This window comes from Arctopsyche grandis, chromosome 9 (assembly GCF_051622035.1).
Source record: "Arctopsyche grandis isolate Sample6627 chromosome 9, ASM5162203v2, whole genome shotgun sequence".
In the NCBI taxonomy this organism is placed as follows: Eukaryota; Metazoa; Arthropoda; class Insecta; order Trichoptera; family Hydropsychidae; genus Arctopsyche; species Arctopsyche grandis.
In genome coordinates this window covers 29373193-29392884 of record NC_135363.1, presented here as the reverse complement: position 1 = coordinate 29392884, position 19692 = coordinate 29373193, and the positions used below count along the sequence as shown (strand labels likewise).

The following is a 19692-nucleotide window of genomic DNA, read 5'->3' as shown; positions in this document are numbered from 1 at the left end:
TAAATAAAACATGTATAATTACAATATAGAGTAAAATATGAATGCGAAATAAAACAAATAAACCCCAGACTACAAAACAAAATATAAAGATATCAGAAAATTATGGTCATTTTTTTCTGAATTTATAAGTTTGATAAATATACATGTTTGATTAATATATATAATTGTTTATGTCGTATACAAAAAAAAAGATTTAACCATTAAAAAAACGGAATCTGACATCAGCCTGGAATGTCTAATAACAAGTTTCGAACATATTATCACTTTATGACAAAAGAGGTATATACGTATTTACTTCCTAATTTTAGCGCCATAAACTTTTGATCCTAGAACTGAGATAACCCAATTACTTGTGATAAACTTAATTGCATACACATATGTAAATATGCATGTATAAATGATGTTGCCAATGTGACAGTACTTCACTAACCGTTCATCGCTTTTCAATCATCGAACGATAACATCGTTCAAGGTGTTAAACACTTCTTGAACATAGTCAAGATGAGCAATTTAAAAAATATATCTATTTTATCATTTCTGGCAATCTTGGCCTTAGTGCATTCCGATAACGGCAAGTATCTACATACAAATTAAAAAAATATAAATTTATTGGGTAAGATTATTTTCTTAACCACTTCGATACATTCTAAATTTATTTTTCATTACAGTAACGGAGACCGAAGAAAGCCTGAAATCTGAATATCCATACACATTAATAGCTGTAGGACCTACAAATCCAAAATCGGTAATAGCCATGATAAATACTATTTGACTACCCGTAAATATAATAAGTAAAATATATTTAATCGTCACTATTTTTAGTACTTTTGTAAAGTAGAAATTTACAACCCAGAGAATGATTCATGGTCAATGTTTACCGAATTTAAAATGAACATGCATGATGAATACACACCATTTGTTTCCCATGGAAAGCTTTTCATATTTGGTGGAAAAATAGGCTATGAAGTGTTTACAGATGAGGTAATGGACGCATAATTTAAAACTTACATATGTATATTAATTTTATATTTATAAAGCGAAGATTCATTTTTCTGGTTTTATAATTTAAGGTTTTCGCATTCGATTTAGTAACAAAGTCATCGTCTTATCTGGCACCGATGGAACAGGAAAAGGGTATTGTAGGAGTTGCTGAAATTGATGGATATATTTACGTCTCTGGGGGTATGGGGGCTAACTATACAATATTGGACATAGTTGAGAGGTAGAATTTAAATTTTTTATTGTTTATGTGCAACGGTATGGCTGTATGTATAATATCATACTAAAGGAACGGGTTTCCCAATGCAGTTCATTTCAAACTAAGCAGTTTATATTTTAATTCAAAAAGCTATAACTGTCAATATTTATGATTGATTTTAGGTACGATCCAGCATCAAATACCTGGACTGAGATGGCTCCAATGTTGACAGAAAAATATTATCATGCCGTTGATACATGGGAAGGAAAAATGTATGTCGCCGGAGGAGTCAGTGTGGGATTCGATGATTTAAATTCATTAGAGATTTACGATCCAAAATCAAACAGTTGGACTGAAGGAACACCTATGCAAATATATAGATTAAGATTTCCTGTAAGTTAAATACTGTATTAGTATGTACATACATATATGAGCCGTCATAATTGAAAGTGGCATAATACCACTTTTCTTCATTACGAGAAATATCTCGCAAAATATGGAATATAGAATTTTGCGTTTAGCAATATTTAAAAATAATGGTGGCCTGTAATACGTTTATTCTGTTTTTCCAAGATTATAGACATGTCGAATTAAAATAAATGAAAGCCATTTGAGAATTAAGTCAAACGGAAATAGTGTTTTTGGCACTAAAATTGGACTTTACAATATATTGGCTTGTATATAAATGTATGTAGGCCGAGGCTTTTAATAAATGTCTTGTTTGATTTAATAGTAGGATGAATTGAGTTTTTAAATGAAATAAAAGAATTTTAGTTTATATACGAACTTACATATTAAATATGTATAATGAAAAAACCATTGAAAATTTTCAGCAGTTTTTGATATTGTAAATTAATTATATAATTCAACTTCATTTCCAACGAATCCGATAACAATTTTAATTATTTTAGATCGTATTTTGGAATAACCATCTATTTGCTCTCGGGGGTAATTGGAGCATTGATGGTTGTCCAGGAGAACGACTTGATCTCAGTACTCAAGAATGGTCAAATATTACCAACACCATGAATAAAACAGTATGGACCGATGCAGTGGTGTTCAACGACAAAATTATAGTTTCTGGCAGTATGTTTTTCATATGGTTTTAATAACGACATATTATTTTAGCTCATCATCGGAAATCAATCTGATTTATTGAATTATTTTAGATAAGTTTTATTTTATTGAATTACTGACAATATTTTAAGTGTCCTTATTATTTCAGGGGAGATTAAAAATTATGAATTGAATCCGAAGACTAATGAGTTCAAAAAGATGAATCCCAAAATTATTTCTCGTTCTTTTGCAAAATCATTTGTGGTACCGAACACTCTAGTTCCTGATGTTCAATCTCTCACAGGTAAATATGATTTTACATCAACTATGTCGTCACATGTTAAATTTCAATTTATTTTTAGTTACATTTAAACTGTTTGAGTAAAATATATTATAATTTAAAATTCAATATGAAATGATGTAGCGTGACTATTAACAATACTACTCCTTCATTAAAAAGGCGTTATGACCATTAATGTATGTATGTAGATACATATATGAATGATCATAAAATTATTTTTTTTGCCAATTTGTAAATACAATAAATAAATTTAGTGGGCACCTTAAAATATTGTTGCGTAGGGGTGGGTGGAGGATCTAAGTCAAAGGCCAACAGTCGTTTCACAGCAGTTATTGATGATTAAGGAGATCACGCACTGGCAGTGCTCAGTCCAGAATGACATGATATCGCCTAAGTATCGCCTTATAAGGGATAGATCTCTCAGAACATCTTCGTCGTCTAATTTGTTAACCTATTGTTATGGTCACGTACGGATATGTCTTCCCCCCGACATTCGCTCCCACGGTACAGGTCAATTCTGCGAAAGGACCAATACCAGCCAACTCGGTCGCCATTGTTTAACCTACATGTACTTAGCTTGTCGCTAATCCTTAAAACCACTTACACCGGTCACACGGTCTCTCCGGACGCTACCCGGCCTAATCCGATCGCAATTACTCGGCGGCTCTTTTTAGTATACGTAACAATATTTTGTGTGTTTTTATTTTTTAAATATGTTATTTCAAAATAATTTAAATTAAGTACGAATGATAATTATTGTTTCATGAAAAAGATTGTATAAAGACTATAAACTAATGCATTCAATATGTTATATAACCTATTGTTAACATCTTAGACCTATGATCTTATAACCAAGATAACCCAATTACAATAACGCCAAACGTAACTACCTACATACATTTATATATTAACATATATACATATGTATATTTATATAACTACATATATATATTTACACACATATAAAGGGTCTTGTCAATACAACAATACACATCATTTCGCATTCATTGCTTGGTGTGGTAAATACGTCTTGTAGACACGATGAACGACTTAAAAATTGTGTTAATTTCATTCTTTTTGGTTATTTTAGCCTTTGTTCGTTTCGATACTGGTAAGAACCTAGTATTAAGAACTTTATTTAATATTTGATTGAAATTAATTATATCGTTTTTTAACATTCACAGTCGAAACGACAGAAGAAAGCTCAAAATCGGACTACCCATTCACATTAATAGCTCTAGGACCCAGTATTCCAAAATCTGTAAATTCCAAAACAATTAAAAATACACATAAGTTTTTTGAATTGGATATATTTTTAAAATGCTAATTTAATTTTAGAACTCTTGTATTTTGGAAGCATACAACCCGGAAACCGATTCTTGGTCAACTTTCGATAAATTTCAGTTGAATGCGACTGATGAATATACGGCGTTTGTGTCCAATGGAAAAATATTTGTATTTGGTGGAAGAATAGCCATTGATGAATGTTTGGATGAGGTATTAGACATGTACAATACAAAAATACATACAATAAAACACAATAATATAAAGCTTTTGATTTTTTTTTAATAAAAGGTTGTGGCTTTCGATCTAGCCACAAGGAAATCATCTTATCTAGCGCCTATGGGACAAAAGAAGAAAAGTGCAGGAGTCGTTGAAATTGATGGATATATTTACGTATCTGGGGGTATGGGGGAAAATTTTACAGTACTTGACGCTGTAGAGAGGTAACATAAAACATATCATCGATACTGGAATGATTTTTGTAATGCCTTGATTAAAAAAAACTATCCAATAATCATATCGTCTGATTTTAGATACGACCCCGCTTCAAACACGTGGACTGTTATGGCTCCAATGTTGAAAGAACGTTATTTTCATGCTGTCAATACATGGGAAGGTAAAATGTACGTCGCTGGAGGGATCACTGAAGAAGATGATAATTTAAATACATTAGAGATATATGACCCACATTCAAACAGTTGGACCACTGGAACGCCGATGCAATTCGAAAGATATAAATTTTCCGTATGTTTACTATTGTTGTAAATTACTGTTATTAGTGTTGATTCTATCTATTGAGTATATGATTTTATAATTAAAATAACACTTTAATGGATCCAAATACAATGTTCCTAATTTTAGATCGTATTTTCGGATGGTAGCCTATTTGCTATCGGAGGCAATTGGACCTTGGATGATGTTCCAGGGGAACGATTAGATCTCAATACCCAAGAGTGGTCTAATATTACCAACACCATTGAGAATTCTGTATGGACAAGTGCCGTTGTTTTCGACAAAAATATTATAATTGCTGGCAGTGAGTTTTCACCTTAATAACACGTCATCAAATATACATCAATTTAATTTTTTCATATTAGTTTCAGTTTTATTATGTACTGGTGATTTTTATAGCTCAATTATTCTTTCAGATATGAATAACAATTACGAGTTGAATCCGAAAACTAACGAATTGAGGAAGTTGAATCCCAAAAAAGTTTTGCGTTCATCCCCAAAATCATTTTTAATACCGAAGACTTTAGTATCTGACATTGAAATCAATTAAGGTACACATACAACTATAGGCATCATTTTGATGAAGTTACATATGTATTTGTATTGATTTTTTTTCTTTATTATATAAGCTTTATGTAATATTTCAATTTTGTTCGAGAATCATAAATTTACAAAGCTAAGCCCAATCTTAAAATCATCATACAGTAAAACTTATATTTTTTTCCATATTTAAAAAAAATTGAAATTAAAAATATTGTACATATACATAAGTAGATATAGTAATATTTCCCATGGGTTGTGTTGAAATTGTAAAAGTTAATAATTTTTAACGCAACTGTTTTTTTCTTTATATTTGTAAAAATTTCAACCGCAAACTGTAACTCCTCCCTTTGTTTCTGGTAGCTGTTCCCTCCACTGTAGCACAAAAATAACTGTTAAGCGTATCCAAAGGGACAAAACTCGCACAAAAAAAAGCCGTAATCAGGTATAAGTGGGGGCGCTGGGGATTTAGTTTCGCCATTGCATATACTGTTGCCGTATGGCTACGTACGTACTTGGAGGGTTGACATATGTATGATACATATGCATGACATATGTGATGATATTTCATCGAGCAAAACACTAGTTGAATATATTGTTTTGCGTTTTACAAAAAATAAAAATACTGGTGGTCTATTATACATTTATTCTGCTTTTCCAAGATTCCGGACATATCAAATTAAAATAAGTGATAACAATTTGTTAATTAGTTTAAATAGAAATAGTGTTTAAAAATATATTTCATATTAATTTATATACATTAATATTATACAGTGACACAAATGAAATTAATTAAATACAACAATAAACTATAACAACACATAAAACGAAAAATTAATTATTTAAAACATATGTATACACACGTTAAAAAATATTTTCATTTTAAAAAAATTATGTTTTCATACATGCACTAAAAATTAAACATAAAACATAAAAAACCGTAAAATATCAACTTACTTTATTCATGGAAAAGCAGGTACATAGTAGGTAATAATGTATTGAATTTGGGATGATTTTTTCTTTTTGAAATGTCTATTATACATATACATAATTCAGATTGATACATGTTCATTATAGGTTCAAATAATCAACATAGAAAATAGTTGAATAATAAAAATGAATTCGTAAATGACAAATATTATTAATTTCGCAATTATACATAAAAATTTTAACATGTTTGAATAACTTAAGTCGAAACACAAACGCATAGTTTAAATAATTAAAATCAATCATTAATTCTGTTGAATTATTATCGGAATAGCACGTGCAACACATTTACAATTTTAAGCTAAAAGTTTCAAAGCAAATTTGCAAATAGGTGAATGTGAAAGATTTTATATTTATTATCGATGTAAAAATGCACTAATCTCGTACTTTTAACTGTCCGCTTGTTACCTGCTTGAATCGGCCAAGGGTTATTTTACTATTTTGTTTTTGATATTGTGACGAGGGAACTGAATATGAGTTAAAAACTATTTTTAACTCATATTTTGCTTATAATCAATATGTGTAATGATGGTACTGGGTACTTATATATGTATGTACAAAATTTTGATAAAAGTCTTGGGCAATCTGTAATGTCACCTATGGTCGGGGTTAATATTATATATAATATAATGGATAAATAAACTTAGACATATTTTTGGAATCAATGTTGTGAAAACAATATTGTTATCTGTTTTTAATAAAAACATAAAATTAATTGCGAAACAACGAATAACATGCACCTATGTATGCATATGTTCACTTACACAGTATATTTCAATATTGTATTATATAACAAAAAAAAAATCATGCGTTTTTGGAACATTACATCAGTTCCAAAATGTGTTACATAATGTAACCAGCTCCAATCTTAAGATAACCTATTACACTTACAATACACGTATCTTTGTATATATAAAGAATTTGGCATTAAGAAATCACACCACTAACCGTTCATTGCTTTTGTTGATACGATGGACGATTTTAAGTATTTATTATTATTTTCATTGTTGGCTAGTGGAAAAGACTTCGATAATGGTTTGATGTAGTTTATTGAAATGTAAAATTTGCACGTGGTGGTTCAGCGGAGCGTACGGAACACAAGTTGTCCGTACGCCGTCTGCTCGAACTCTGTCGACCGTCGCGTATTTCCGCTTGGGCCGACACTAATGCCAACTCGTCAATAATGCCAATCGACAATCAGTTAATAAGACTGTTTGCCACACGTCATTACAAAAGTCGGAACATAGTCCCACATAGGAAAACTGTTGAACAATACAGTTATTCTACAGAGTTACAGCATTACTGACGAGTCGTTTACAATAAATCATAGCTCTTAAAATAATTAAATAGAGGGTGAATAATGAAACCTTTGCCTCATCCAGTGTGAGGATAAAATCAATTTATTGGTTCAGTAATATTTCAACTTATAGGTATACCTCTGGTGAATGTTGTTTCTATTTACATTAAAGTTTTTGAAATCTCCTTTGAAGCTGTGAATAAGCATTACAAGATAAGTTTACTTTAAAGAAGAGAGAGTGGACTGTATATGGTTTAAAACTTAAGCATTCCTCATCTTGATGTTAACTTAGACAATACAATGTTGACACTGTTACAGTTGTCACGACAGATCAGCTATTACCGATCAATTAAACTTGATTAATGAGTGTAATGCTCCTAAGTTAACTTGATTTCATCAACAAGTAGCATAAACATTGCTAAATTAAAAGTAAATTGGAAAGTCATTCATTCATTCCTACAAGCAGGAAATGAAGGCGAACTATGATTATAGATGTCTCTACGTTAAACATCGAAATGTTCAGTATTATAATATTTACTTATTCTATGATTCACATAAATACTATAAACAGTAAGAGTTAACTTATGTTTTCATAACAAGAAACATAAGACCTGCGGATGACTCCCGGCAGGTTATAATTAAGTAGACATGAAATAATTTAAGATGCTCCATTAAGTGTGGCTTGGAGACTAACATTAACAAATCATGAATCTAATTTTAACTGTCAAATTTGAACAGTTTATTTTAAACTCGGATATAATCCTTCCGAGTGATGACATGAGACAAGTCTTATATTATAAAGACAAAATGATTAGATTAAATTCGGAGATATATACTGCCGAATGTTAAAATGAAAATAGCTTAAATTATACACACGACACAATTAAAGTGAATTACGGAGTACTACTATTAACATTGAATGATTTAAACTCATGATTACATCTAATAAGTAATATGAGTTGGGGGTAATGTCTTCGGGTTAAACTAAGCTACCGAAGTTGACGGAATTGAAGCTGCTGTTTCTCCTCCCTCTTGCTGATCTTCCTTCCTGTCAAGTGGTCCTTGTGGTAGAATCGGCAATGGCGCCACTAGATGACTGGACCGACGAAACTCTCCGCTGGCAGTAAAGACGTCGACGACTCGAACTCTGCCATCTGGTCCGGGATACAATTTAGTGACTCGACCCAAGACCCATCGGGTTGGCAGCATGTGTTCCTCCTTTAACAGGACCATTTGACCCACACTCAGATTGTTGCTCGAGTCCTTCTTCCATTTGTGTCGTAACTGCAAAGAATGTAAATATTCCGCCGACCAACGTTTCCAAAATGCTGCTGTGGTCAATTGTATCTGAAGCAGATTGGCATGGACATTAGTGTTATATTTAACCTCCATTGGAAGAGCGAGTAAGGATCTGCCAATTAAGAAATGTCCAGGTGTGAGGGGTAAAAGGTCTAGTGGATCCGAAGACAAGGGACTAAGAGGACGGGAATTCATGCAAGCTTCTATTTGAGTCAATACCGTACAAAATGATTCGAAATTTAAGGTGGTGGCCTTTAACACCTTGTTTAAATGAATCTTCATGGATTTAACCGCTGCTTCCCACAGCCCTCCCATGTGAGGCGCCCTTGGCGGGTTAAACTTCCAACGAATCCCTTCGGAGGCTACATACCGTAGTAGCTTCTCCTCATGAGGACGTTCGTAAATTAATTTTACTAAATTAACGAGTTCACGACTTGCACCGACAAAATTAGTAGCATTGTCGGAATATATCGTATTGGGCCTGCCACGTCTGGCTACGAATCTTCTTAAACAATTTAAGAAATTTGAACTCGTTAAGTCTCCGACAAGTTCCAAGTGAACTGCCTTACTGGAAAAACACACAAAGACACAAACGTAACCCTTAATTATCTTAGAATTCTTATTGCAACCACTCTTCACAGGAAAAGGTCCTGCGAAATCTATCCCCACATGACTGAAAGGAAAATTCGCAGTGGTACGTTCAAGCGGGAGTAATCCCATTAATCTATTGTGTGACAGTGGTTTATTTCTGAAACAAATGACACATGAACGCACCACTCCTTTGACAGTATTATGTCCGGCCAATGGCCAATAGGTCTGCCGCAATAACGACAGTAAGGCTTGAGTACCCAAGTGAATATATTTCAAGTGCGCATCTCGGACAATCATGTGTGTAAGTTTATGCTTATTTGACAAGATAATGGGTGACGTTGATAGAGTTGTTCCCAGAGGAAGTCTACTTCCAACACAAATTAAATTCTCGTGGAATAGAGGGGACAATTTAGCTAATTTACTGCTACTGGGAATTGGATGTCCCTTGCTCAGCAAACGATATTCCAATGGAAATGATTCCATTTGCGATAACCTTATCAAATTATTTAAAGCATCTTTTAATTCTAAAGCGGACGGTTCGTTATTTTCTTTAACGTTTAATTGTTTATTCCTTAGTGGCCGACGAACATATGATAAAACTCGAAGGAGTCTTGGAAGATGAGAATGTTTATCTATCCAATTATTTTCCCTCACAAGGGTAGCGTTAGTGACTACCCTTCTCTCTGGAAGATCTATTGTGATCTCAGGAGGTCTTCGAGGCCATCGTGATTCGTCTAATTTCAACCAACTAGGGCCGTCCCACCATAACGAATTATGATTTAATTCTGATGGTTGAGTCCCTCGAGAAATTAAATCTGCTGGATTGTCTGTAGAGGAGACATGGTACCACTCAATGGGTTGAGATATTGATTGGATTTCGGCCACTCGATTGGCAACGAAGGTGGTCCATTTACATGACTCTCCTCTAATCCAATGCAATGCGACGGTTGAATCCGTCCAATAATATTTTTCATTAATATGAATTGTTAATTGGTCTATTGTTGACTTCATTAACTTTGATAATAACATAGCGGAGCACAGCTCTAAACGCGGAATAGTTACAAAACTGAGCGGAGCGACTCTCGAACGAGAACACACAAGATGACATTTGGAATTTCCCAATTGATCAGTACATTTCACATAAATACAAGCACCATAAGCTTTCTCGGATGCGTCACAAAATCCGTGTGCCTGTATATTAATGACATTATTTAGTATTATCAATCTAGGAATTTTATAAAGTTTCATGACTGTATTGGATAATTGACAATCTTTCCATTTTTTGAAGATTGTCTGAGGAATGAATTCATCCCAACCAATGGTTTGTTGCCAGACAGATTGCATTAATATCTTATAATTAATTAACAATGGAGATAATAGTCCTAATGGGTCGAAGATCTGACTAATTACTGATAAAAAGTTTCTTTTTGTTATATTTTCAGTCTCGACTTCGGTTTGAACCTTAAATACAAAAACGTCTTCCCGCGGTTTCCAAAATAAACCTAAAGTTTTGTGTGATTCGTTAGAGAAGTTAAAATCTGAACAATCGTCAGCTTTAACATCCGTGATTATATCGGAGTTGTTCGATGTCCATTTGCTTAAGGGCATACCGGCTGATAATAATATGGTTTCCAGTTGAACCTTTAATAATTTACCAGCTTCAATAGTATTAGTTCCCGTGAGCAAATCATCAACATAAAAATCACGTTCGATCACTTTACTAGCGATGGGATATTTGTTTCTATTCTCCTCTGCTAACTGATTTAGACATCTAGTAGCTAAAAATGGGGCTGAAGCAGTTCCGAATGTTACTGTATTAAGCTTGTAATGCTTGAATTTACTCTGGGGATCTGTTCGCCAAATGATTCGTTGTACATTTTTATTTTTCTCTGCTATTTGAATCTGTCGGTACATCTGCTTAATATCCGCAGTAATCACGTATTTATGGAGTCGAAAGTTGAGTAGTAAACTTAACAAATCTGATTGGACACTAGGTCCCACCATCAAAATATTATTTAGTGAGATATTAGACGTTGTCTTTGCGGACGCATCAAAAACTACACGATATTTAGTGGTAAGGCTAGACTCCTTAACCACGACGTGATGAGGTAAATAACAATGAACCTCATGTGCCTCCGGAGGTTCACACTCTGACATATGTCCTAAATTTATGTACTCTTCTAAAACTTTATTGTATTCCATTTTTAAATTATTATTGGCTAAAAAACGTCTTTCCAAAGTTTTGTGTCTTTTCTCCGCAATGTGCAATGAACTTCCTAATACTACCGGGGAATTTTTATATGGTAAAGCTACACAAAATCTACCGTTTTTATCTCGTGATGTGTGTGCTTGGAAATGTTCCTCACATCTTTTCTCCTCAAGAGATTGATGTTTTACCATAGGAACCTGGTCGATCATCCAAAAGTTTTGAATGTGACTGTCTAATTGACTTAAGCCTATGTGGCTCTTCCCTGGAGCATTATTTACTTCGGGATATGGACCAACTATTGTCCATCCGAATTCGGTATCCTTTAAGATAGGCATACCTTTTCCTAACTGGATGGTTCCTGCTTTCATAGCATGAACGCAAATCTCGGCGCCGAGCAAGAAATCGATTGGCGTCGGTTTATTCCAAAGGGGATCTGATAACTTGATTCCCGCTGGTATTGAAATTAACTGTTGATCCAGTTTCACAGTTGGAATTTCGCCAGTAATTTCTGGTAATACCAAACACAACACTTTGGTTGAGTAATTAGTGGTTGAAGACCTTATGGTCACCTTGGTGATGTGACGAATGCTACTTTCTTGATTAGCGATACCTACAATTTTTTGAGAGATTTTCTCTAACTTGAAGTTATTCTTCTTAGCGAAAGATGTGGTAACATAGTTGACTTGTGAGCCGGAATCTAATAATGTGCGACCCTTAACGACCGTTCCATTGGACGTTATAATGTCTACTTGTACCGTCGGTAAAATTATCTCCCTTTGAGAGAAATGAGTAGAATGAGCATTAATTGACTTCCTTCCCGTATTATTGGAACTAAATGTATCGTCCTGATGCAACAAAGTGTGATGGTTTTGTTTGCACCTTAAGCAATTATAGTTAGACTTGCAATTTGTTATCTTATGCGATGAATTTAAACATTTAAAACACATGTTATTAGATTTAACGAATTCATTTCTTTCCATACTGGATTTTGCCTTGAATTTATCACATTTGCCTATGAAATGATTATTTCGACAGAATGCGCATGCGTTTACCTTACTTGATGGGTTTTTGTTCGCGACATGAGTTCTCATGATTCTTTGACGACTATGAGGGAATTCCTTCACCGTAGTTACAGATGCAGTAGATTGTAATACATTACATCTATTCTGCAAGAATGTCTCTAAACTTTCATATGGTGGCATTTCTCTGCTAACCAGCGATATTTCCCAGTCTCTTACTATATTAAAAGGTAATTTCCTTAGAACTAAACATGTTACCCATGGATCTAAAATTTCTCTCGCGTAACCCAACGATTCAATGTTTTTAATACACACTGTTACCTGATTCAATAGATTTCTCAATTCGATATGTGATTCTCTTGTGATTAATTTTAAGTCACAAAGTGAATTAATCCTAGTTTTGAGATTAAGTCTTGGTAAATTATATTGCTTGTCTAAAATACTCCAAGCTATTTCGTAATTGTCTGAGCTAATATCTAAACCTGATACAGCTGCCAAAGCGGGACCGATTAAGGATTGATGCAAATATTGCAATTTCGTGACATTCGAATATTCCGTTTTGTTTCCTATTATATTCTTAAAAGCTTGTTGAAACGATTGCCATTCAGATGGATCTCCCTGAAATGTGGGAATGGTTAACGTCGGTAACTTATCTCTAGCAAATTTAATTGTTGCTTGCTCTACCTTTAGTTTACTATCTTGAAAGGATTGGCAATCTAATGCTGCTTTAAGATTTTTAACTGTTATTGTAATTGCATCGTACTCTTCGTCTATTTTGGCCGCTTTCGGTATGTCTGTAAGGTTATCTAAATACTCGTAATGGAGTTTTCGGACATAATCGTATGCTTCTTTAATGGTTTGATACTGTCCTTCATCTAATTCGGAGGATTTATCTATTTTTCCTTTTAGTCTTTGTACCGCGCCTGAATACCTTAATTCTATTGACGTCATTATGACTTCTACTTTATTTTCCTTCGCTAATATTTCTATCGATTGAGTCTGACTTCGAGTCTGATGTATTCTAGAGCTTGACTTGTCTCTAATAGGTTCTACGTCCCTAGTTGGATTTCGACCTTTATGCGACTTGGAAGTCGAAGCTTCTATTTCCTCGTTTTCAGCACTTGACATTTGTTTCAGAAAGTTGCACTATTTCGTCTCATAAATACAGTTGTTCTCTACTATAGCTGTCAATTGAACTATTCGTAGAGATAAGGTAATAATATTCAATGATTAACCGTGAATCTTAATATTCTACTTTAACTATTATCACCAGAATCTATCCAACATATTTTGGAAGAAATTACAACCCTAAATTGGTGGGTGCTTGATTTAAACCACTTTGGGGCTACAAGTCTTGTGATTTATTTTAAATCACCACTGTTTCATCACACATTATGAAACAAAGAGATCTACCGATGTATGAATATGCCGGTATGTACTTGATTTAATCCACTTTGGGGCTACAAGTGTAATTCCACATTTATCGTGGAAGGGGGGGGGGGGAGGGTGTTTCTACACACATTAAGAAACAAAGATCTACCGATATGAATATACCGGTATGTACTTGGTTTAAGCCACTTTGGGGCTACAAGTATAATTCCACATTTATCGTGGAAGGGGGGGGGGGGGAGGGTGTTTCTACACACATTAAGAAACAAAGATCTACCGCTATGAATATACCGGTATGTACTTGGTTTAAGCCACTTTGGGGCTACAAGTATAATTCCACATTTATCGTGGAAGGGGGGGGGGGGGGAGGGTGTTTCTACACACATTAAGAAACAAAGATCTACCGATATGAATATACCGGTATGTACTTGATTTAATCCACTTTGGGGCTACAAGTATAATTCTCCACGTGCTTTGCTAATTTTACACTACATCTGATTTTACACTTTTAATACGAAATTCGATGCGACCGATGAAACATTCCTTCGTAGCGCGATATTATTTTATACAATCGCGTTAATTAATTGTTATACTTTAAAACATATTTTAAAACTGACCTACCCACATGATTGCCTTTTGAACAGATTGCCTGAGATTGAATACATTCACTTACTTGAATATCCTTTACGATGTTTATGTGATCGTTCCGATAATTTTGGATTACCTCTGTGTCCCATGCGTCTTTGTAGGTTATGTTTTTATTTATATATTTTCTGCGTCAATCACGCGGTCATGTACCTCTGTACATCAATCAATATATTGCTGAAATAGAAGCAAACATGTTATTAGTATTGGAAAGGTATGGATAGTAACAAAGGAACGATACCGATTTCTTAATTGACATCCATTTTTTCTCGACCACGTTTTTTCCTATTGGTTTGTCCGTTTGGTGTTGTGGCCTAGGTTACTGGTGTCCGGTTCGAAGTGACCATCATGGAAAAGACTTCGATAATGGTTTGATGTAGTTTATTGAAATGTAAAATTTGCACGTGGTGGTTCAGCGGAGCGTACGGAACACAAGTTGTCCGTACGCCGTCTGCTCGAACTCTGTCGACCGTCGCGTATTTCCGCTTGGGCCGACACTAATGCCAACTCGTCAATAATGCCAATCGACAATCAGTTAATAAGACTGTTTGCCACACGTCATTACAAAAGTCGGAACAGCTAGTTTACCATTCGTACAATCCGATACTGGCAAGTACCTATTTAATATATTGAATTTTTTTTTTATTCAACTATAAACATGTTTATTTTCTGACTTTTTTTTACAATATCCGACGTAGCGAATGAAGGAGACTCAAAATCAAACTATCCGTATACGTTATTAGCCGTTGGACTTGAATCTGTAATATGCAGTGCGATAAATCTAATTTAACTAAATAACCTTTAATTTTAATACTAATATAATTTTAGGATATTTGTGGTGTAGAAGTATACAACCCGTGGCATGATTCGTGGAAAATTTTCGCAAAAGTTCAACTGAACGCCACTAATGATCATACGCCATTCGTGTCCGATGGAAAACTTATGTTTTTCGGAGGAACAAAAGACTCAACTGTTCCTGTGAACGAGGTAAGGGATGCATAAAGTTTTATTGTACGCTTACGATTGATCAGTTTGAACGTTTGCTATTGTGAATTCAAGGTGGTGGTTTTCGATTTAGCAACAAAGACGACATCTTATTTGCCATCGATGGGGAAAAGTAGGAAAGATGTGAAAATTGCTGAAATTGATGGATATATTTACGTAATTGGAGGTGTTGCGAGCGAGTTTTCAACATTCGATAAAGAAGGGTATAATTACATACCTCCTTTATTTTAAATCTATCGTCTACATGAATATAATGTATTTACATAGTACTGGAATATAAATATAACCAATGCAATAATTGCTTATGATTGATTTTAGATTGGACCTACAAGTATATGATGTAGTCGAGAGGTAAAATTGAATTCACTATCGTCCATTGCTCAGTTTTGTGTTTAAAAATCAACAAACTTATCAACGTATTATTTTAGATATGAGCCCAAATCAAATAGATGGACTACAATGGCTCCAATGTTGACAAAGCGACGTAATCACGCCGTTAATACATGGGAAGGAAAAATATACGTAGCTGGAGGAATCAATCAAGACAGCCAAATATTGAATTCATTGGAGATTTATGACCCGAAACTGAATAAATGGACTATGGGACAACCAATGCAATGTCGCAGATTTTCATTCCCCGTAAGTTAACGGTTTTTTAAACGGTATTTTACCATGGCTTAGTAATTGGTATCCGCGGTTACATAAAAATGTGATTTACAATTATACCATTTTTTTTTACTTGGAATTAAATAAAAAGAAGTAATATTAATTTATTAATTAAGTCGAAGAGTAATAGTGTTTTTGAAACTGAAAATTGGTCTACCGCTACTTTCAAATATAACGGCTCATATACTGTATATATGTATGTATACATAGTTATATAAAAAAAACCACAAATCGTTTTAGAATAAAATAACCTTTTGATGATTTCAAATAATCATAATTTTGTAATTCTAGATCGTATTTTATGATGGAGCATTATTTGCTTTTGGATATGAAGTTCCAGGAGAACGACTTGACCTAATTACCCAGAAGTGGTCGAATCTTTCCAATACTCAAGATTGGAGAACTGCTGTTGTTTACGATGATAAAATAATAATGGGAGGAGGTGAGTTTTTATAAAGAGTCATTAAGTATCGAACTCAACAATATAAATTATACCGTGAAAATTTTCAAATAGTCATTTTATATTAGTTATAGTGATATTGTTTTTACTCTTTCAGTTGTGGATAGTACTTATGAATTTAATCCAAAAACCAATCAACTGAAGCAGTTAAATTTTAAAAAAATCATACGTTCATCTGAATCATTCTTGGTGCCGAAGGCTTTAGTATCTATATTTCCGCCTAAAGGTATGTTCAATGTGACATCGGCATTTATCTATTTTGTTTTTCAATACATTTCATTTCATTTTTAAACCTTGCCAGAAAGTACGAAATCAATAACGGACTATCCAATTACAATAGTAGCTCTAGGGCCTTCCTTACCATTAACGGTGAGTTCTCGATAATCTTTAATTACGTGTTAATATTTGGTGCATACAATATATGTATTTTGATGAAATAATATTTTTTATTTGATAAACTTACTATTTTAGAACATATGTACAATTGAATTTTATCATCCATTGGAAGATTCGTGGGCCATTTTATCAAAAATTGAGTTAAATGTAACTAAAGAATATTCAGCGATATATTCAGATAAAAAAATATTTATATTCGGAGGAATAAATCGAACAACGAGTACAACTGGAAAAATAGCATATTCACATTGTGATGAGGTTACATCCTTAAAATATACATAACATGAGAATACATGGTTTATATATAAATTTTGATCTTTTAATAACCAGTTTCTCTTTTATATTGTGTTTGTATTAATGAATACCAGGTCATCTCTTTCGACTTGCTTACAAAAGAAATATCAAAATTGACACCGATGGGGCAAAAAAAGGAAAACGTAGGTGTTGGAAAAATTGGTGAATACATATACATATCTGGAGGCAAAGGAATCAATGGAACAATTTATGACACAGTTGAAAGGTGACATATATGTTTTAATGGATATGTTACCATAACGATTACACAATAATTGTTTTCTAATTGGTTTCAAATAGGTACGACCCAAAAGAAGATGCTTGGACATTTATGGCCCCAATGCTGACAAAACGATATAATCACGCCGTTAATGTATGGGAAGGAAAAATGTATGTTGCTGGAGGAAATGATTATGGTTACTATAATTTGTTATCTTTAGAGATTTACGATCCAAATCTGAATCAGTGGACACTTGGAACATCGATGAAATCCAAAAGAACTAAATTTTCCGTGAGTTTTATTATTATTATATTTATATTATGTAGAATTTTGGGAAAATTGAAATTATATGTATTATTTTGAAACTACGAGATACAATTTAGGATCAGTTATCTGTAAAAAGAAAATTTTACAGGAAGATAGGGCGAGTAGTTGATCTTAGAAGAACTATAAAATAGCGACTTCAAATATTTATACGATTTTTTGTTGCATTGTAGATTTTATTTATGGATGGAAGTCTATTCGCTATGGGAGGTAATTATTGGAGGGGGGATGATTATCATAAAAATCATGGAGAGAAGTTGGATTTAAAAACACAAACGTGGACAGATATTGAAAACCCCATTAGAGATTCATTGTGGCGGAGTGCAGTTCCTTTCGACGATAAAATTATTATTTATGGAGGTAAGTGGGCAGTTGAATTTAATATTTGTAGAATTTTATTCTATAAAATTTATTATTTTTCAATCAGATTAATTTTTCAATGCTATGAATTTAAAAATAACTGGATAATTTCATTTTCGTAAATAAAAAAAATGTAACCGAAATTTGTATTTCTTTTTCAGATGAACACCAAAATTATGAATACAATCCTGAAACCAATGAATTAAAAGAGAAAAATCCAAACAAGGTCAACCGATTTTCTGCAATTTTATTGTTGGCCCCGATGATCTAATTATTTTTAATGGTGTGAATATTTTTGTATAATTTGCACAAAATAAATTTTATAGTATAATTGATTACATTGGATTTTGATTTTCATTACTATACTTTCTAAACCATTTATCATATTTTATACGACCCCCACCTGGCTGCAATTATAGCCCACATGTTTAAAAAATAATATATTCGTTTATATGTTCATACATATGTATGTTTACATGAGTACTAGTGTTGTGCCTGATGACATATCATCGCATGGGTGTTGGCATATTAAGTTAATAAATACAAAAAAATTGTTATGTAAGCAACCCATGACTTTATCTATGTATTTGAAGAATATTAAAAGGCCACAAAACAAAATTCGATAATTAGACATACAATCCACATTCAAACACACCAGTTATGAGAACATTTTAGATGCAAATTGAGCGTTAATGCAGGAAAATTTACGCAAGGCAAAAGTTCTACTTCCGGTTGTAGGATTTTGTTCGAATTTTTTTTAATACTTAAATTTTCTATAATTATTATACACATTAAATAACAAGAAAATAAAAATAATTTAAAAGGACAAAATAAAATAATGAAATATTGTTTTAAAAAAAAAATTATATTTCGTAATTATACTTAAATGTTTCGGGAGAAATGGTTTCTTATCATTTTTTTTCATGGTTTTCAAATGAAATTTATATTCATTAGTTGAATACTGCCAAAAACACGGAAATCGAGTGAATAGAAATGAAGTAATAAGAGGGCTCATATCATTTTATTACCTTTTCAAGGATCGAGCAAAAAAAATTCCAAACAACTTGAAATGCACACATTGAATATACATTAAAAGGATACAGTGAGATTGGTTCATTAAAAGTTCGATCAAAAACGAGAAGAATATGGAAGAATGCACTGTGTCAAGATCTCTTCCAAAATCCCAAAAAAGGACTCCCTTATAAAATTTCATATTAAAGGCATTCTTCACAAATGGCCTTGTACATTTGTCCTCAGCTGATTGGACTATTTTAAATTAAGGCAATATAAAAATACAATAAATAAGGCAATTCAGTAATACAATCAAACATCTCACACCCGAATGGAATGAAATTTAATGTTTAAGAGTGAACAATATTTTTATCGAATGTAATGGACATGAATATTGGATTTTTACTGT

At 33.0% G+C, this 19692-nt stretch overlaps 4 protein-coding genes across 4 annotated transcripts in view; 2 read left to right on the top strand and 2 right to left on the bottom strand.

Annotated features, from left to right (window-relative positions):
• LOC143916707 (uncharacterized) overlaps positions 1-15005 on the bottom strand; it is a 116422-nt gene extending 101417 nt beyond the window's left edge. The window contains exon 1 of the mRNA XM_077437911.1: positions 14892-15005. The gene's annotated coding sequence lies outside the window, so the exon portion shown is untranslated. The remainder of the gene's footprint in view (positions 1-14891) is intronic.
• Positions 1-15011, bottom strand: part of LOC143916694 (uncharacterized) — a 577487-nt gene extending 562476 nt beyond the window's left edge. Inside the window, exons 1-2 of the mRNA XM_077437893.1 lie at positions 14307-15011; positions 13198-14181 (exon numbers count right to left, since the gene is read on the bottom strand). Coding sequence (XP_077294019.1) covers positions 13198-13641 — 444 coding nt within the window. The 5' untranslated portion in view covers positions 13642-14181; positions 14307-15011. The remainder of the gene's footprint in view (positions 1-13197; positions 14182-14306) is intronic.
• LOC143916827 (uncharacterized) lies at positions 502-5153 on the top strand. The gene is made up of 13 exons (XM_077438075.1): positions 502-571; positions 669-745; positions 823-981; positions 1071-1222; positions 1381-1591; positions 2110-2284; positions 2424-2558; positions 3740-3816; positions 3894-4052; positions 4131-4282; positions 4373-4583; positions 4701-4875; positions 4988-5153. The coding sequence occupies exons 1-13, from the start codon at positions 502-504 to the stop codon at positions 5119-5121; spliced, it is 1887 nt and encodes a 628-aa protein (XP_077294201.1). The 3' UTR covers positions 5122-5153.
• On the top strand, positions 6915-18832 carry LOC143916699 (uncharacterized). The gene is made up of 15 exons (XM_077437898.1): positions 6915-7112; positions 15131-15156; positions 15246-15307; positions 15376-15534; positions 15607-15755; positions 15871-15903; positions 15981-16191; positions 16510-16660; positions 16776-16904; positions 16980-17047; positions 17150-17332; positions 17443-17594; positions 17669-17879; positions 18086-18272; positions 18434-18832. Exons 4-15 carry the CDS (start codon positions 15490-15492, stop codon positions 18541-18543), a joined length of 1629 nt encoding a protein of 542 aa, XP_077294024.1. The 5' UTR covers positions 6915-7112; positions 15131-15156; positions 15246-15307; positions 15376-15489; the 3' UTR covers positions 18544-18832.
• Positions 18833-19692: the final 860 nt, after the last annotated feature.

What these genes read in the sequence shown, in the direction of transcription:
- LOC143916827 (XM_077438075.1), top strand. Translation starts at nt 502, where the DNA reads ATGAGCAATTTAAAAAATATATCTATTTTATCATTTCTGGCAATCTTG. An exon ending in GACCTACAAATCCAAAATCG is followed by an intron (nt 746 to 822) that starts GTAATAGCCATG and finishes CACTATTTTTAG; the next exon opens with TACTTTTGTAAAGTAGAAAT. An exon ending in TCGAAAGATATAAATTTTCC is followed by an intron (nt 4,584 to 4,700) that starts GTATGTTTACTA and finishes TCCTAATTTTAG; the next exon opens with ATCGTATTTTCGGATGGTAG.
- LOC143916699 (XM_077437898.1), top strand. Translation starts at nt 15,490, where the DNA reads ATGTTTTTCGGAGGAACAAAAGACTCAACTGTTCCTGTGAACGAG. An exon ending in TAAAATAATAATGGGAGGAG is followed by an intron (nt 16,661 to 16,775) that starts GTGAGTTTTTAT and finishes TTACTCTTTCAG; the next exon opens with TTGTGGATAGTACTTATGAA. An exon ending in CATATTCACATTGTGATGAG is followed by an intron (nt 17,333 to 17,442) that starts GTTACATCCTTA and finishes AATGAATACCAG; the next exon opens with GTCATCTCTTTCGACTTGCT.